At 35.7% G+C, this 18,955-nt stretch overlaps 1 protein-coding gene across 3 annotated transcripts in view; it reads right to left on the bottom strand.

Moving 5' to 3' along the window:
• The window catches only part of grin2ca (glutamate receptor, ionotropic, N-methyl D-aspartate 2Ca), a 72,708-nt gene that overhangs the window by 10,731 nt on the left and 43,022 nt on the right, over positions 1-18,955 (bottom strand). For all 3 annotated transcript variants that reach the window (XM_028455600.1, XM_028455599.1, XM_028455601.1), the window contains 5 exons: positions 17,925-18,039; positions 14,147-14,358; positions 4,320-4,488; positions 3,664-3,817; positions 3,458-3,583 (listed from right to left, as the gene is read on the bottom strand). In XM_028455600.1, the coding sequence (XP_028311401.1) occupies positions 3,458-3,583; positions 3,664-3,817; positions 4,320-4,488; positions 14,147-14,358; positions 17,925-18,039 (776 nt within the window). The remainder of the gene's footprint in view (positions 1-3,457; positions 3,584-3,663; positions 3,818-4,319; positions 4,489-14,146; positions 14,359-17,924; positions 18,040-18,955) is intronic.

Genomic DNA, 18,955 nt, shown 5'->3' on the forward strand with positions numbered 1-18,955 from the left:
GAATGTGACGTACTTAAGCTTTCGCTCTAATTTTCCTTTAAATGTTTGGTTTTTGATATTTCTGTATTTCTGTTTTGGTTTTAAGTCAGTAAAACTAAATAAGCACACCGTTTATTTGTTATTAAAACGGAATAACCAAAGAGCGAACAGTACACGGATTGATGTTTCCTGTTAATGGTCTGATTGGTCGTTATTCTAATGTTAATCATGTGATCAATCACATTTGTGTCTGTGATAAAGTTGTATGTACTGTGTCTGTTATAGAAGGTTGGTTCTGACCAAAGGTAGAAAAAGCAGCTCTTCTTCCTCTTCTATTATGGGATGTTTTATGAAGCACTTTGGCTCTGAAATGAAAGCGCAGCGTCTCAATTTGTCCAGCATTGATCCAATATGTGAGGCTGCATCACATGCTGTCCTCCATCACACGTTCTCCTCTACGCTCGCTCGGCTGATTGCCAACATTTCAAATGGATTCACGATGACACGTTACACGTATCACTGCTACACAAGGACGCACGCTTTGATCTTTTGACCATCACGGAACCTGACCATTACACGGGTTTCATTAAGTCAGGATTTTTTTTGTACATTTTAGTCATTTTGTGTATATTTGTTGTCGGTTTATATATTTTTTCAGTTATTTTTGTGTGTTATTGGAGTGATTAGTGAGGATTTAGGAGGCCTCCTCACTATTTTTATTAGTTTTTTTTCCTTTCGTCACAGAATTTTGCCGCGTTTCAACGTCGTTCAGTGTTTGACCGATTTCGACAATTAAGTCATTCAGTGCCAGCCATTTTCAGATTTTCTACCCCCCTCAGTACCAGCCGTTTTTGACTGATTTTAAAGACCCATAGAATATTTTCTACTATGACTATCTGAAATCTGACACCAGATTCTGAAAGATTGAAGCCTCTACTTTCATCGGAAAAAAACATTTGTTTCTGGCTCGTTTCATTCTTTTGTAATCAGCCGTTAAATAGAGCAAGTTTTACACAAATCTTCAGTTTCAGAGCAAAAAGCTGAGAAAAAAGCCTTTTTGTAAAAAAAAAAAAACCCTGTCAGTGACTTTAAAGCTATTTTTTTTTTGCTTTAGTGACAACTCTAACATCTGAACATTGTTTCCTTATAGAAAACAAAAAAAAAAAACACTGAGACCGGGCTTTTGATGGCAAAATTATTATTATTTATCTATCTAGGTCAAACGCCTTTCCTCTCTCCCTCTAAGCTCTGCTGAGCATGGATGATCTCTCATTCAAAGGTGCGCTGCTACTTCCTAGATGTCACCTATTATTTTGCTATCTGGCTCACAGGCTGGGGGTATTTTGTACCCCCTCCTCCTCCCGACACGCAGGGATGACCGGTTTGGCCCTGTTAGTTGATGGTTTTATCTCACCATCGCAACATTATCAATAATCTACTCATGTCCACACATGTTCTGTGTTAGTATGTGGAGCTGTGAGCTGCTGGATTTGTCACAATATCACTTCGTAGCACCATAATCTCACTCGTTTCTGCTTCTTCCTCTTTTGATGGGTAGCATCAGTGGCTAATCTATCATCTAAAGGTGCACTGTTGCCATCTTCAGGGCACAGTTGGTCACTACACCCCACAGCGGGACCTACGCCAGGGTGTTTTCTAGTGATCCCTGTGAAAAAATGCAAATGACGAGTTATCTCGTCAATGGCACTGACTGAGTTAAAGGAGCATAGATGTATAAATCAGACTCGATTGTGACACTATGGTGGTTAGTGTAACTGCAGCCATCAGCGGGGGGTGCGCATCAGCTGTTTGTTCATGACCGGAGCACAGCTGATACTGTGGATAGAGGACGGATACCCGACTGAACCCTGACGAGACTCGACGGCACCAGACGGGTCGGGTTCAGACAGATATTTAGAACTTGGGTTCAGTCACACAGTGTCGTTTGCGCGCAGCGTTCTTCCTTTCCTGCTGCAGCAGCCACAGCTACGGTGGAGGACGAATGGAGCAGAGGACAGTTATAAAGGAATACACTGTTGAAACATTCATTTTTCTGCACAATAACATGGATTATCCTTATATTTGATACATAGATTATGTAAATAGATCTGATGTTGACATTAACAGTTGTTTGTTTATAAAAATCGGTGCTTACCACTAACTTATCAATTTTGTCTTTTTTTTGTACAAAAATGTCCTTATTAATTTTGGTTGGGAATTTCAATATTTTAAAATTTAAATGCATCAACTTTGAGCTTCAGCTTTAAAAATATTCAGCTGTCTAATGGCTATGTTAATGCCACTGCTAGGTTAATGCTCGCAAATACTAATGCTAATATTAATGCTAGGCTAATGCAGTGTTCAATGATGCATTTTCTTCAGAAAAGCAAATATTGTAGTTTGTGTGTTATTGGAGTGATTAGTGAGGATGCAGGAGGAATCCTATTGTTATCCATTTTTTTTCCTTTTGCAAGGCAAGGCAAGGCAAGGCAAATTTATTTATATAGCGCATTTCATACTCAAGGCAACTCAATGTGCTTTACATGATAAAACATTCAATTGTTTAAAATCAATAAGAACATTTAAATCAATAAGAACATTTAAAATCATCAGTAAAATCAATTAAAATCATCAGTAAAATCATCATTACATCAACAACATGACAAAAAATCTCTCTCTCAATCATATGCAGTAGAGAAAAAAAGTGCCTTTAACTTTGATTTAAAAATGTTCACATTGGATGCTGACTTCAGCTCCGCTGGCAGTTTGTTCCACTTCTTTGCAGCATAACAACTAAAAGCAGCATCACCATGTTTACTGTGAACTCTGGGCTCCACTATCTGATCTGTGTCCATAGATCTGAGAGATCTATGGACATTGGTCATTAACTCCTCCTACACCATTTGTTCAATTTTCACAAATAAGTTCAGATCAAAACGTTCAGAAAGTTCCCGAGATTTATGCTCGTATTTTTTGGAGACATTTTGGTGCTCTTCTGTTGTCATTATCTGTATTTTTTTATGTCATTTTTTACATCTTTGTTTCATTTTATGCATTCTTGGAGTCATTTTGTGTAATTTTGTTGTTCCTTCTTATATCTCTGTCATTCTGAGTGTGTTTGGATTAATTTTGTATATATTGATCAGTCTTTTTGTTGTTGTTTTGTCTTTAAAGAGTCATTCTATGAGATTTTTTTGTACTTTTTTGTTGTCATTTTGTATATCTTTCTCTCACTTTGTGTGTGTTTGGAGTTATTTGGGGTTTTGGGAGTCATTTGTGTGCACTTTTGTGTACACTTATTATTTTTGTGTATTGTTGTTTGTTTTGTTTCTTTGCAAATCTTTCTCTCAATTTGTGTATATTTGGAGTCCTTTTGTGTATTTTTGATGTGGTTTAGGCCGTCTCTGAAAACCAGAGAGTGCCTCTTTATGTTCCTATATGTGAGGAACAGAAGTGTGCTGGTGTCAGACAGACTCACCTTTGGCCGTCACCAGGCTGCGGTTGTAACCGACGGGGCTGCAGTACTCAAAGACAAAGACGGTGATGGCCACGACGGTCAGACACATGACAAACATCATCACCCAGACGGCCGGGCTGTACGGTTCTACAACACAACAGGTCCACGTTAGGAGCCCATGTGGACTCTCTCAGGGTCCTCACGAGGAGCCTTTCAGACCGTCTCACCTAAGAACGCAGACGGAGACACCGTCCCGTTGCTCCGGGCCACCATCACGCTGATGCCCGTCTCCACAAAAGGCACGGAGAAGTCGATGATCTCAGAGCGCTCCTCGTTGATGGTTAGAGAGCCGATGGCCATGTCCGCCCGTTTGTAGAAAACCTGCAGAGGAACAATGAGATCCACGATCTGTTTGATCCACAATGAAACCATGAGATCCATGAACAACAAATTGTAGATTATAACCTAGACCCCCCCCCCCCCCCCCCCCAGGGGGTGACAGTTTTGTGTCAACCCGCAGAGGAGGAGCAGAAGAAGAAACAGAAAAAGAAGGAGGACAAGGACGAGGAGGAGGAGAAGAAGAAGAAGCTGTTTGAACAGTTTTAATGCAATTTATCCACAGTTAACATCTTTCCGTTCCACATATAGATGAATTGAAAGAGTTTTACTTTTAGGAGGAAACAGGAAATGGTTTAACACACAACAAACTGAAACAAAATTTATGCAGAAATGAGTAAACTTTGAAACAGAATTGTTGAAAAATCAGATTATCTGTAAATGTTTGATTAAACCACATTATTGTAAGTATATAAAGTGTATAAAGGGTCTAACCTGTACCTGTAGCACTTGACATGTATCAGAACTGGTGAACGTTAACTCTTACCTCTCCGATCATCCCGTTCCAGATTCCTCGGACCAGCTTCCCGTGCTTCCCGTTGGTGACCAGGTAAAGGTCGTAGGAGAACTTGATGGTTCGCGACAGTTTCTTCAGGATGTCGATGCAGAAGCCTTTGCAGCACAGCTTGGTGTACGGCTCAGTGTGGCCCACGATGCTGAAGGGAGACAGAGAGGCAGAGCGATCGATTAGCTATTGATTACTGATCGACATGTGACGTGGACGATAAGTCCTGACGCACACAAGGCTTCAGTTTCTTTCTATACGCACTTATTACTCACTGATGATCATATTAATTAGCTCAATTCAAAAAGCTAGCCTGATAACATAATCCCGCCCCTTTAACCTTTGACCCTGCTTTACCAGCACTGCTACATGCTAAGCTAACAAACATGTGGGGATGGAAGAAGCACATTTAAAGTCTGTAATACAATAAAACAACACACAGCATGACAGCAAAGGAACACAACGACAACAAACATAAGCTAAAGGACAAATATACAAAACAATGGGAAAAAATAAACAAGATTACAACCAAATGTAACAACAAAAATACATTAAAACTCCTTAAAAAGTTTCGACAGACACAAAATTTGCACAAAACTACATAAAATAATTCCAAAAACACAAAAAGAAACGGAAAAGTGGGATAATGTAATATAAAAAGTAGGATTATTTAGTTTAAACTGGTAAATAATGGGCACAACAAATCATAATGTAGGTAAATTGGCAAAAATAAGCATTAAATATGGTGGAAAAAATGTGCAGAAAAGGCATTGAAATTTGATGGAGAAGTGAAACAAATGGGAGTAAAGTAGCAAAAATACATTAAAAGGAGCAAAAATATGGCAAGAAAAAGTGATGAAAATAGGTTAAAATATGGAAAGTTTAGTTTTTTATTTATATGAATAATATCCACTGTTGTTCATGATGTTTATTATTATTTAAGCCATAATATATAGTCATTTTAAAGATGTAAATCCTTGTTTATTCAGAAATAAAAAGGGTTAAAAGTGACAAAAAAATGGTGGAAAATGCGGTGAAATGGGATTTTAAAAACCACAAAAATTGGAAAAAAGTTGCAAATTAAAGTGGTCAAAAATTGACAGAAAAAGTGTTAAAAAGGGTTCATAGTGTCAATATTGGAACAATTAGTTTAGTTAGTTAGTTCCTAACCACAATGTTGAGAACCCCTGGTCTAAGATGTGAATTCAGAATGTTTTAAATACTGTTCTCTGTCCCTGACATCCTCACAGGAGTGTGCGTTCACGTACGGTAACCCGTTTCTGTCACAAACGTAGCCGAGGAGGATGTTTGGAGTTGAACCATCAGCAGGAATCATCCGTGGAATGTTTTGTCGGATGTTGCCGAGGTGAAGAGAGGACCGATGGAAGGAGCGTTGGCGTGGCTGCGCTAACAGATGGACGGACAGCTGGTCCGGCGCTAACGTATCTGCCATGAATTAATCACCAACAATAGCATCCGGAGTGGAGGGCTGGATTATTTGGTGTTTCACATCCAAGAAGATCTGAACACGCTTCACCCACTCACACTGGTTTCACTGGAGGTTAGCTTTTAGCTTTCACATCAACTTTGTGTTGCCAGTAACTTTGTTTGTGTCAGCGCGGCCCAAACAAACAAAGACGGAATTCACGTTTTTGGAACAGAAAAGGGAATCAAAAAAATAAAAAATCTGGCCCCAAAATTACACAACAACAATAAACAACAACAACAACAGAAACACATAAATACAAAAAATGACAACGATTGTAGGCAAAAGCACTCTTAACAATACACAAAGGTGCTTCAGAAATACATAAAAATGACAATAAAAATATAGAGAATGACAGAAAAGTATATAAAATGAAAACAAAAAATATAAGAACGAGACAGAAATATACAAAACAACAATGAAAATACACTAAATTACTCTCGAAACACAGAAACAACAAGAATGACTCGAAAGCACAAAACAACAGAAAGACACAAAGTGACCCAGGAAAACAGACAATTACAGTGGCAAAACCACTCCAAAAATACACAAAATGGCTACAGAAACAGACAAAAAATACTCAAAGAACAAAAAAACAACAAAAGAAATTACGGAGAACAAGTGAAAAGTATAGAAAATGACAACAAAAATATAAAAAATAGAGAAAAATTCACAAAACAACACTAAAAATACACTAAATCACTCTTGAAACACAAAACAACAACAAAAACACAAAACGACCCAGGTAAACAGGGAATAACAAAAAAATATACAAAATGACAACAACAGTAGGAAAAACCACTCCAAAAACACACAAAACTGACTCCAAAAACACACAAAATTGACTCCAAAAACAAAAAACAACAAAAAGAATTACAGAGAATGAGTGAAAAGTATATAAAATGACACAAAATACACAAAACAACAACAAAAATGCACTAAATTGTTTTAAAAACACAGCAAACAGCAAAGAAATGACTCTAAAACACAAAACAACAGAAACACACAAAACGACCCAGGAAAAAAGACAATTGCAGAAAAATACATAAAATGACAACAAAAAAGGGCAAAAGTCATCAAAGAAAACACCAAATGGCTTCAGAAATACACAAAACAACAATAAAAATACACAAAATTGCACTTGAAACACAGAAAGCGACAACAAAAATGCCTCTAGAAGACTAAACAACGACAAAAACACACAAAACGACCCAGGAAAACAGGCAATTACAGAAAAATACATAAAATGACAACACAAGTAGGCAACAATACACAAAAATGGCTCCAAAAACGAAAAACAACAAAAAGAAATACAGAGAATGAGTGAAAAGTATTCAAAATGACAACAAAAATATAAATACAAGAGAAAAATACACACAAAAAACCCAATAAAAAAACACTAAATTACTATTGAAACAGAAAATGAAAAAAAAAACTTATTCTACACTTTCACTTTCTCAATAAAAAAATAAAGGTCATCCTGTTATTTCGTGCACTAATCCTAGCAACGCATGTATAACTGACACGACTAAAAACTTATTATAGAAGAAGAAAAGTTTGTGATATCAAAAAAAGATTGTGAACCACTGGTTTAGAAAGTGTAGCAAATGGACCAATGATCATGATTTCTCTCCCAGTGCCCAGAGCGTGGAGCACAGATGATAGAAACACAGTGAGAGTGTAAAGGAAGTAGATAAAGATGAAATAAACGGTGTTTACGCAGAGTGGGCATCGATCGGCCGCTGCGTGGCTCCTTTAATAACATCACACGCCACGGATTAGAAACGCCGCGTCAGGCCTGGCACCGTGCCAACCACGCTCAGCACTTATCTCTCTTTATTTAATTACCGTTCAGCAGCTGAACGAAAAACTCTCACACAGCGGACAACTCTGTGGTCACTGCTCAGCACGCACGGGAAAAACCACCAAGGCTGTATACGGTGTTATCCAGAGCACACAGAGGCACAAAACACCAACAGAAACACACAAAATAACCAATGAAAACAAACAATTACAGGAAACTACAACAAAAGTACTCCAAGAATACCGAAAAAAGCTTCAAAAACACACAAAAATTAAAAAAAAGTATGAAAAATGACAACATAAATATAAAAAAAAAGAGAAATATATGGTAAACAACAAAAATGAACAAAATGAAAGACAGAAAACAACACTAAACAACAACAACATAAACACAAAGACAATTATAGAAAAATACACAAATTGACAACAAAAGTACTCTAAAAGTACATGAAATGGCTTCAAAAATACACAAAAATTAATCCAAAAACCAAAATCAACAAATAAAAAATGCAGAGAATGACAGATAAGTATATAATGATAACAAAAATATTAAAAAAAAGAGAAATATATACAAAACAACTAAAAACAACAAAACACAATAAACAGAGAATGACAAAAACAACTCAGGAAAAAAGATAATTACAGTAAAATACACAAAATGACAACAGTAGTAGGCAAAAGTACTCCAAAAACAAAAAAAAAACAACAACAAAAATACAGAGAATGACTGAAAAAAAAATAAAATAACAACTACGTAAAAAAAAAAAAAAAAGAAATATATACAAAACAACAATAAAAAATAACAAAACAAAACACAGGAAATGACAACAAAAAAGACTAAAATACAAAACAACAACATAAACACACAAAACAACCCAGGAAAAAAGAGAATTACAGGAAAATACAGAAAAGGACAATAAAAGTAGGCAAAATTTATAACAAAAGTACTCTAAGATACATGAAACTGCTTCAAAAATTCACAAAAATGACTCAAAAACCAAAAACGACAACAAAAATAGAGAATGACAGAAAAGTATATAAGGTTTAATAAAAATAAATAAATAAATTAACAAAAAAATAAATAAATATATATATAGTATATATAAAACAACAATAAAACAACAACAAAAACACAGAATGACAGAGAAATACATACTGCACTGTTACTATCAATGAGACATTTTTATCCTGTAGAACAATTCATACAAGTCGTGCCCTCAATTTAAAATTAAATAAGTCGTGACTTATACACCAAAATATATGATGGGGTAATTTTAGTCTTTTTTTTTTTTTTTTTTAGAGATTTCTTGTATGTTTTTAGTCTGTTTGTCGTCCTTCTTCGGTTCCTTTTTAGTCGGCTCTTCTAATGTTTTTAGTCTTTGCTTATTTTTCTCTGTTTTGAGAGCTTTTAGTTTGTTTCTAATCTTTTGTTAGTCTTTTTTTTTTAGCAGTTTTTAGTCCTTTTAGATGCCTTTTACTCAGTTTTTTGGCCATTTTATGTCTCTTTGCTTATTTTTCCCCCCATTTTGTTTGTTTTCAGTCTTTTGTCAGTCAATTTTGTCCAACTTTTACTTAGTTTTTAGTGCTTTAATTCATGCTTTTTGTGTCTGTTGCCCCCTCATTTAGAAATGTATTAAGTCATGACAATAAATCTGGTATTTATTTATCTTTTTTACTAAATCACAATGAAAAATCAAGCTTTTAGAGAAAAAAAAAAACATTGGGGATTATTGTTATTTTTCATGCGGATGTGGTTTAAATGGCCGTGTTTTCATAAATTCAGGTTAAAATAAAGATCTTTGCGTGGTGTTTGCAGAGAGAGTTTATGATACATCACCTCTAACCTCCTGCAGACCTTCACAGTAATAAAGCACCGAGAGGCAATGAGACGAAACCACCAGCAAAACAAACAATAACAAATGAAGGCTTCGGAGGGAGCGAGGCCGACTGCCAGCTTTCAGGGCGGGGCCTGAGAGCACAACCTGAAAATAGAACTAAACTTTTGTCAACACATGGCTACCTATCATGTTTTTCTCATGCTCTGTCATTAAAACACTTTTTAAATTCATGGTCGCACTCACACAGAGATACTACTCTGTTGTATGTCTTACTTAAATCTGTAAACAATCAATGAGGATGATTTAAATCTTCATTTGACCTATTATGTCTTAGTTAGCTTGAATGCTAGTATGTTAGCGCTTTCTGTTAGCAGTTAGCTAAATATTTTTGTTTGCGGTTAGCACACTACAAACAAAAACTGCAAATGTAAAACAGTACATACACAAAATGACAAAATGATATATAAAACAAAAACACACAAAATGATAATAAAAACACAAACTAAATAAAAATAAAAAGACACAAAATGACTCCAAAGACACATAAGAGGCATTCAAAATTGCAGAAAACAACTACAAAATGACAATAAAAACAGACAAAATGACAAAAACACACAACAATACAAAAAATGACAACAAACTGCACAAAATCTATAAAAAAAAAAACAACACACAAAACCACAATAAAAATCAGACTAAACCAAAATATACACAATGTAGGGCTGGGCAAAAAAATCGATTTAATCAATTCATTTTGCAAATACGAGTTAAAAAAAAAAACCCAGCCCTAACACAATGTTTACAAAAAGACTTCAAAAAGACAAAAAAAATGCAATGATTCCAAAAATCTGTCAAAACCTTTTCAAAGATGCATTAAAACTGACCTAGCACTAGCACTAACTTAGCATTAGCCGAGCAAGCATTGACCTAGCATTAGCTAAGCTCAACCTAGCATTGACACTAACTTAGCATTAGCGTAGTAATAGCATTAACCTAGTACTAACACTTATCTAGCATTAGCGCTAACTCAGATAGGAGCAATAGCATTGATCAAGCATCAGCTAAGCTCAGCCGAGCATTACCACTACCTTAGCATTAGCCAAGTAAAAACATTAACTTAGCACTAACACTAACCTAGCACTAGCACAAACTTAGCATTAGCTTAGTCATAGCATTAACACTGACCTCGCATTAGCACAAACTTAGCATTAGCTTAGTCATAGCATTAACACTGACCTAGCAATAGCACTAACTTAGCATTAGCCGAGCAATAGCATTGATCTAGCATTAGCTAAGCTCAACCTAGCATTAACACTAACTTAGCATTAGCCTAGTAATAGCATTAACCTAGTACTAACACTAACCTAGCATTAGCGCTAACTCAGAACCGAGCAATAGCATTGATCTAGCATCAGCTAAGCTCAGCCTAGCATTAACACTACCTTAGCATTAACCAAGTAATAACATTAACTTAGCATTAACACTGACCTAGCATTAGCACTAACTTAGCATTAGCTGAGCAACAGCATTGACCTAGCATTAACACTAACTTAGCATTAACCTAGCACTAACGCTAACCTAGCATTAGTGCTAAATCAGAACCGAGCAATAGCATTGATCTAGCATTAGCTAAGCTCAGCCTAGCATTAACACTACCTTAGCATTAGCCAAGTAATAACATTAACCTAGCATTAGGACTAACTTTGCATTAGCCGAACAATAGCATTGACCTAGCATTAGCTGAGCTCAACCTAGCATTAACACTAGCTTAGCATTAGCCTAGTAATAGCATTAACCTAGCATTAGCAATAAGGTTGAAAAAGGTTCAAATGTGTAAAAGGTTGAACAGTTTGTCATTTGTTTGAAGGTAAAACTAGAAAAGCTCTACAAGAATAAATCTTTCTGAACATTTTTGATAGCTTATTTGTCAAAATTGGACAAACTGTGGAGGAGGAGTTAACGGCCAATGGAAGAAAAACAAACAATAACAATAGTGAGGATTTCTCCTGTATCAGATCAAATACAATCACGTTTGTGGCCCCGCCCCCTGTGATAAAAGCATCCTATCTTTGTCCTAGAGGAAGCCTGACGTGCACTGTGTTTTCATGTGTCAGCTTGTTTTCCCTCCATTGGAGATTAATATAGAGCTAATGCTGTGGTGAAGGCTACTATCGACCTGAGGAGATAATGTCATCGTATATTAACCCTGGAGAGTTCCACTTAGATCATAAGTGATGTCATTAGAGGCTGGACTCAGAGGAAACACTGTGAGAAGCAACTTTACAACCTGACTCACATTTCAAACACTGTCACACAGACTTTTAGTGGCTGGTGTTCCCCAAGGCTCTGTCCTTAGCCCCTTACTTTGACATTTAGCTGTAAACACATCCGTCAATGGTTTACCTGCAGCTCATTGGGTTTTTGTCATGGAAAACTGTCCTCAAAGACTAACAATACAATGCTAATGTGTCTCACCTTAGTCATTATTCTCTGTTTTAGGTCCATTTTAGTCTGTTTTTAGTCCTTTAGGTCTTCTTTTGGTTCCTTTTGGCTGTTTTCAGTCTGTTCTTAGTCCTTTTTTAACCTGTTTTTGTTCTGTTTGTAGTCAGTTTCTTGCCACTTTTGGTCTGTTTTTGGTTCTATTTTAGTCTTTATCTTCTGTTTTTAGTCTGTTTATTGGGTTTTTATCTGGTTTTGTTTTTTTGTGTGTTTTTAGTCCTTTAGGTATTCTCTTGGTTCTTTTTTTCAGTTTAGAATCTGTTTTTGGTTTGTTCTTAGTCTTTTTAATCTGTATTTAATCCCTTTAGTCAATTATTTTCCTGTTTTCAGTCATTTTTAGTCTGTTTTTAGTCCTTTTGATCTGATTTTAATGTGTATTTCTGTATTGATTTTGTTTTTTGACAGTTTTTTTTTTTTTATGTTTATGAATTAAGTCTATTTTGTGAATTTATGTTGTACTTTTGTGTCATTTTATCATCAATTTGTATGTCTGGAGTCATTTTGTATGTTTTTTTGTTTATATTTGTTGCAGTTTAGTCTGTTTTTGCATTCTTTCTGTATCTTTTTGGTGCTTTTGGAGTCATTTTGTGAATTTATGTTGTACTTTTGTGTCATTTTGTTGTCATTTTCCACGTTTGGAGTCCTTTGGTGTATTTTTTTTTTGTCATTTTGTGTTACAGATTGGAACATCTTTTGTGTAAAAATCCCTTTTATTTGTTTTGTTCAAATATATTTATAACCAATGAAAAGAGCCATCCATTCTTGGCGTGTGTGGTAAACTCACGCCTTGGGACATTAATACCAAATTTCGAAAAACATTTATTCTTAAGAAACAGGACAAAATGTGGAAAATGATTCTACTGGTGTAAAAGTATTAATCATGGGAGGAGGAGACGCTTTCTTACAGCGTTTAAAAAGTCGTTTGTTCTCTCTGAAATCCTTCACTGTTGCTCAGACACAATGATTTAAACAGTGAGAACCATAAAGTAGCAGCTCTCTTCGCTCCTTCCGCCTTCATCTCATTAACTTCTTTGTCACTAATAGATAATTGCCAGCATTTCTCTGCACCGCTAATGAACACCAATATCAGCGTTTGAGGATTGATAGCGCGGCCTAATCGGCCCATCCATTTGAAACCCTCGTTTGCAGCACGCACACACGTGTCCCACAGCGGCTCACGTCTGGTCCTGGGATAATTCACCTGTGGTCAAGCAGCCTAATGAGTATCTGAGGCCAGTGAGTGATGATGAGAAGCCTCTTAATCCAGCACCTAATGGCTCTGCAGTTAAACACAGGATCAATGAAGGAGGACACGTTGACATGTGAGTGTGTTTTTACCACCAGATGAACCCCACGCTGAACGTCCCCCCACACATCTCCTTTCATTCAGTGTGTTTTTATGTCATTTTATAGGTTTTTGGAGTTATTTTGTGTATTTTTGTTGCTGTTTAGTGTGTTTTTGCATTAATTTTGTATTTTTTTTTGTCGTTTTTGGACTCATTCTGTGTAATTTTATTGTCATTTATTTTGTTTTTGTTATTTTCTTTGAATAATTTTGCACATGGTTTTCAATAAATTGTCATTTTGTTTGTTTTGAACTAATTTTGTTTAATTTTGTTGCAGTTTAGTGTGTTTTTAGCATTCATTTTTTGTCATTTTTGGAGTCATTATGTGAATTTATGTTGTGCTTTTGTGTAATTTTATTATCATTTATTATGTTATTGTTATTTTCTTTAAGTAATTTTGTGCATTGTTTTCAGTAAATTGACATTATGTATGTTTTTTGAGTTTTTTTTAAATTACTTTTGTTGCTGTTTAGTGTGTTTTTTTCATTCTTTCTGTATCTTTTTTTGCTTTTGGAGTCATTTTGTACATGTATGTTGTACTTTTGTGTAATTTTATTGTCATTTTTTATGTCAATGTCAGCAGTTTGTGCATTTCTTTCTATTAAGTGTCATTCTGTATGTTTTTGGAGTCATTTTGTGAATTTATGTAGTGGTTTTCTGCAATTTTAGGTTATTTTCTTGTGGTTTTCATTATTTTTTGGATGTAAAAACCTCTTTTTATCCGTTTTTTTAAAAATATATTTGGCCTTCAATTCTTGGTGTGTATCTGTGTGTGTGTGTGTGTGTGTGTGTGTGTGTGTGTGTGTGTGTGTGTGTGTGTGTGTGCGTGAAACTCACGCCTCGGTCTTGTTGGACTGCCGTCTGCAGGGCACGGTGTTGCTCACACACGTACCGGTGGCCGGGTCGACCGCCTCCACAATGACGAAAGGACGCTCCTCCAGCGTGGCCACCGTCAGGTGGCGGTAGTCGGACACGGTCTCCATGTAGGAGCCGTACCGCGGCCACACGGGGTAGCGTATCTGCAGAATACCCGTGTCGTACGTCCCCACCTGAGGGAGGAGAGAGAGAGAGAGAGAGAGAGTCAGTGAGTGTATTTTTGTTGTCATTTTTTGCATTACTGTTGTTATTTTGGATTAATTTTGGAGTAATTGTGTGTATTTTTTGTGATTGTGTGTTTTTGGAGATATTTTACATATTTTTGTTGTCATTTTGTGCATTACTCTAGTTGTTTTGTATGATTTTGGGGCCATTTTGTGTATTATTGTTGTTATTTTGTGACTTTGGAATCATTTCGCGTTTTTTTTTTGGTAATTTATAGGGTTTTATTGTTGTTTGATGTATTTGTTCTTGGGGCCTTTCATAATTGGAGCGAGAGCCACATGTGGCCCCCTGCCCACCAGTTTCCCACATGAGAATTTTCCCCTTTAGGTAATCAGGCTTTAAAATCAGTTAATGTGTTTGGTTCTAGATGTGTTTGTGTGTTTGTGTGTGTGTGTGTGTTTGTCGCAGCTTGTGCTAATGAGCTAACGTCGCTAACTGAGAGATGTCGAAACGCATAAATTCCACATAGTGAAGCTGCTCAAAGGTTTGTGCTGGAGTTCACTTCAGAGGAAATTGATTGTGGGCTCAAAGGGGACAAAGGGAGAGCAATTACATCCCAAAGCAATGAAAGCCATTCCCACACTGTGACATTAGCAGCAAACTGACGCTGATTGGATGTTGGAGGGAAATGAGCATTCACATATGACTGGAATACATAATGACACAGTAGGATTCTACGTTTGCCTCACACGGTCTGTACATCAGCAGAGCTGGATTAAAAAGTCAAGGACGCAAAGAAGGACTGAAGAGATCCTGTGTGTGTGTGTGTGTGTGTGTGTGTGTGTGTGTTTACTGTGCAGGTACACATGGATCTCGGCACGTCTAATCCGTGGGGGATGTGACACCTGCACTTTCATACAAACTAAAATTCATCCCCCTCACTTTTTACAGAGGGACTAATTAATGAAAACCTATTGATTTGATTGAATGGTGATCAGACATTTGATTAAGCCGCCGTTTTGAGAAGGTAGTGAAGTAAAGTGACAAAAAACAGACAAGAGTAAGAGCAAAATGTTGCTTAAATGAGCCACAAAATGTGGCAAACATTAGTGAAAAAGAGCAAAAATGTGGAACAAAAAAAGGGAAAATTTAGGGAGAAAAGGAAACAAGTTGTATTTATTAGGCAAAATGTTGATTATTTGGATGAAAAGTGGCCAAAAATGGTTAAAAAAAAGACAAAAATGTGATAAGTGTGAAAAAGAAGTTGCAAAAAATAGACAAAATATAGGAAAAATGACATTTACTGGCAAAATGAGACAAAGGAAGTTGCAAAAAGTTTCCCTTTTTAAGGTTTTCTGGGGGAATAATAATTACATTTAAGACATAAAGAGCCACATGTTGAGAATCACTGACTTAATAACAGCTTTGTCATGGTTTTAGTAAATTAATTGAATAAAATACATTGGGAGTCGTTGGTTGCCCTAACCTTAGAACACCCTCACTTTTAAAATCACTGCTCCACCCCTGAATGAATCATCCTTTTGTTCTAGCATTAATACCTTTTAATATACTTTAATAAAGATGAATACAGTAAGGATTAATATTACAAGCTATAAATGAGCTCGATATTAATCAAATGTATACCTATTGATAAGATTAGAGATTTCCCTGCATCCCAAACCAGTGTGTCTACTTACACTTATAACACAGAAAAAAAACAAGAGGAAAAACCCACAAAACTATTTAAAAAAAAAAAAAACACACACAATGACAACAAAATACACAAAACGACATTCAAAAATACACAAAGAATCCAAAAAGCTGACAAAACTATTTAAAAAATATACACAACAACAAAAACACACACAACGTGTCATACAAATTAGTCAAAAACCCTCCAAAAAGACTAAATGACTCAAATAAATACACAAAATGAGTCAAAGGCACAAAAATACGCAAAGAATCCAAAAAGCTGACAAAACTGTGTAAAAAAGAAACACAACAACAACAAAAACACTCCAAAATCAGTCAAACAAATACACAAAATGACTTCAAAAATACACAGACTCCAAAGAACCAAACAACAAAACTATTTCAAAAATACACAATGACCACAACAACACACAAATACCCTCTAAAAAGACACAAAATTACTCCAGAAAAAACACGCAAAACGACAACAAAATTAACAAAATTATCAACACACAAAACAAAGCACACAAAATGAATTATTACAAACAAAACAACCACATTAAACACTTTGTTTTGAAAATACAACAGTAAAAACATACAAAGCTTTTTTTTGTTTCTGGTGTTAATGCTCTGATTGGTCATTATTCTAATGTTGACATGAATGTTGATCATGTGACCCTCAGATCAGATACAATCACATGGTTTGTGTGATAAAGTGAGTGTCTCTTCCTCTACTTCCTGCCCTCTTCCTGCCCATGCTGACGGATGGAGAGAGGAAGTGTTTGAGGTGATGTATGAGAGCGAGCGAGCGGCCGCACTTTGTAACGTGAGACACAAAAAGGCAATCAGATGCTGGAATTGGATTTCAGCTTCGGCCAAAGAACGAAGAAGTTACACACGGAGGAGGAAGAGGAGGAGGAAGAGCTCCGACTGTAAAACACTGTCTGTGTCATCACCTGTAGATAAAATCGGTCCCTCATTTTGTGTGTTTTTGCCGTCAATTTGTGTGTTTTTTCTCAAATTTTGTATATTTTTGCAGTCATTTTGCATATTTTTACTGTCATTTTGAGAATTGTTCCTATCATTTAGTGTGTTTTTGCTGTCATTTTGCATATTTTTGCTGTCAATTTGTAGGGCCCTATAAAATTTGTTTTATTTTTTTCCTAATTCCATTTTATTTTTTCCCAAATTCTGTTTCCATTTTAATTTTTTAAATTCCGCTTTTTTCGGGAAATATTTATCTTTTTTTTTATTTTTTATTTTTTTTTTAAAGAAAATAAGAGTTTTTAACTCCTGTGAGGAAACAAAATAAATACTAATAAACAAAAAAACCCATAGTTAAACAAAAACGTATGTCAAAAATAAAGTAAGTTAACAATTACAAGTGAAATATAAGTTATTCTGACTGCTCCTTTTTAATTATTTATGTCATATAAAGATGTAAAAGAACAGCATGTGATCCAATTTCCTCTCAGGGATCAATGGTTTACTGAATCTAATCAGGTTTATTGATTAAGTTTTGATCAGTTTAAATTAACCTTATTTAAATGATCCTGATGACATCATTCCAGACTGTAATGATTAAACAAAACCAAATGGACAGAAGAAAGCATCAGTTATTTCATGCCAATTCTGTCCATTTCCACGTTTACCCATTTTCATTGGTCGATTCCGTCCGCAATTCCGTTAACGCAGATTTTATAGAGCCCTAAATTTGTGTGTATTTTTCTTGGCATTTTGTGTCTACTAAGGTCCTTTTGAGTCCTGACTCTTTACAGAAAAGTCTCCTACTCGGGTCCTAGCACTGGATAGTTTGGTCAATGGTGCCTTCCTGACTGTGATTGGACGATGCTCAGAGGTGGGCGTGTCCTTGTTCTCTCACCTTGTCCCACTGTCTCTCTCTATCCAGGGTGATGATGATCATGGACGGGTTGGTGAGGTAACCGTTGGAGTTGAAGGAGAAGTCGTTGTGTTCCCACGTGATGTTCAGCATGTGTCTGAGGAGAGAGAAGAGTGATCACAGATGATCTAAGATGATCTAAAGTGATCTAAGGGGATCTAAAGTGATGTAAGGGAATCTAATCTAAGGTGATCTAAGGGGGTCTAAAGTGATCTAAGGGGATCTAAAGTGATGTAAGGGGATCTAAAGTGATCTAAGGGGATCTAAAGTGATGTAAGGAATCTAAACTAAGGTGATCTAAGGTAATAGTAAGTATTTTTAGTGAATATTTGTGCAATTTGTTGTTTTTTTTATTGTTCAGTATATTTTTCTCTTATTTTGTGTTTTTGTTGTCATTTTGTGAGTTGCATATTTTTATATTTTAACTATATTTTACATTAGATTTTTTTAACTAAAAATAAACATGATAAAACCTCTCTCTCAAGTACCCCCTGTAGTGACATCACGTACCCCCATTTGAGAAACATTGATCTAAAGTGATCTCAGGTGATAAGTGATCAGGATGAACCCATAGACCAGGAAGCATAGATCAGAAAGAATTGACTTAAAAAACAGGAGAGAGAAACCTAGAGTAGATCTGTTTCTGTCCTTTGTCACAGACTATAAAAAATAGATCTGTTCCTGTGCTTTTTTTATATTATACAAGTTTGATGCTTACATTAATGAAAAGCTCATCTCAAGTGGAGTATTTTATTTAATTGGACCAAAGCTGTACGACCTACCACTAAAAAGATCAGTAGGAGTCAAAGTTCATGACGTCACAAAAAACATATATATATACTTTTTTCCCAATAACCTGGCCACAATTTGAGATACCATTGAACAACATTTTGCCATTTCTTTCGATTGCCGAATACGGGTTTTATCATTGTTTTGTGTTTTACTGAAGTCTTTGTGTACACTTTTTTTATTTGTTGTCGTTTTGAGTCTTTTAGTAGTCGTTTTGTTTGTTA

This window comes from Gouania willdenowi, chromosome 8, assembly GCF_900634775.1.
Source record: "Gouania willdenowi chromosome 8, fGouWil2.1, whole genome shotgun sequence".
Classification (NCBI taxonomy): domain Eukaryota; kingdom Metazoa; phylum Chordata; class Actinopteri; order Blenniiformes; family Gobiesocidae; genus Gouania; species Gouania willdenowi.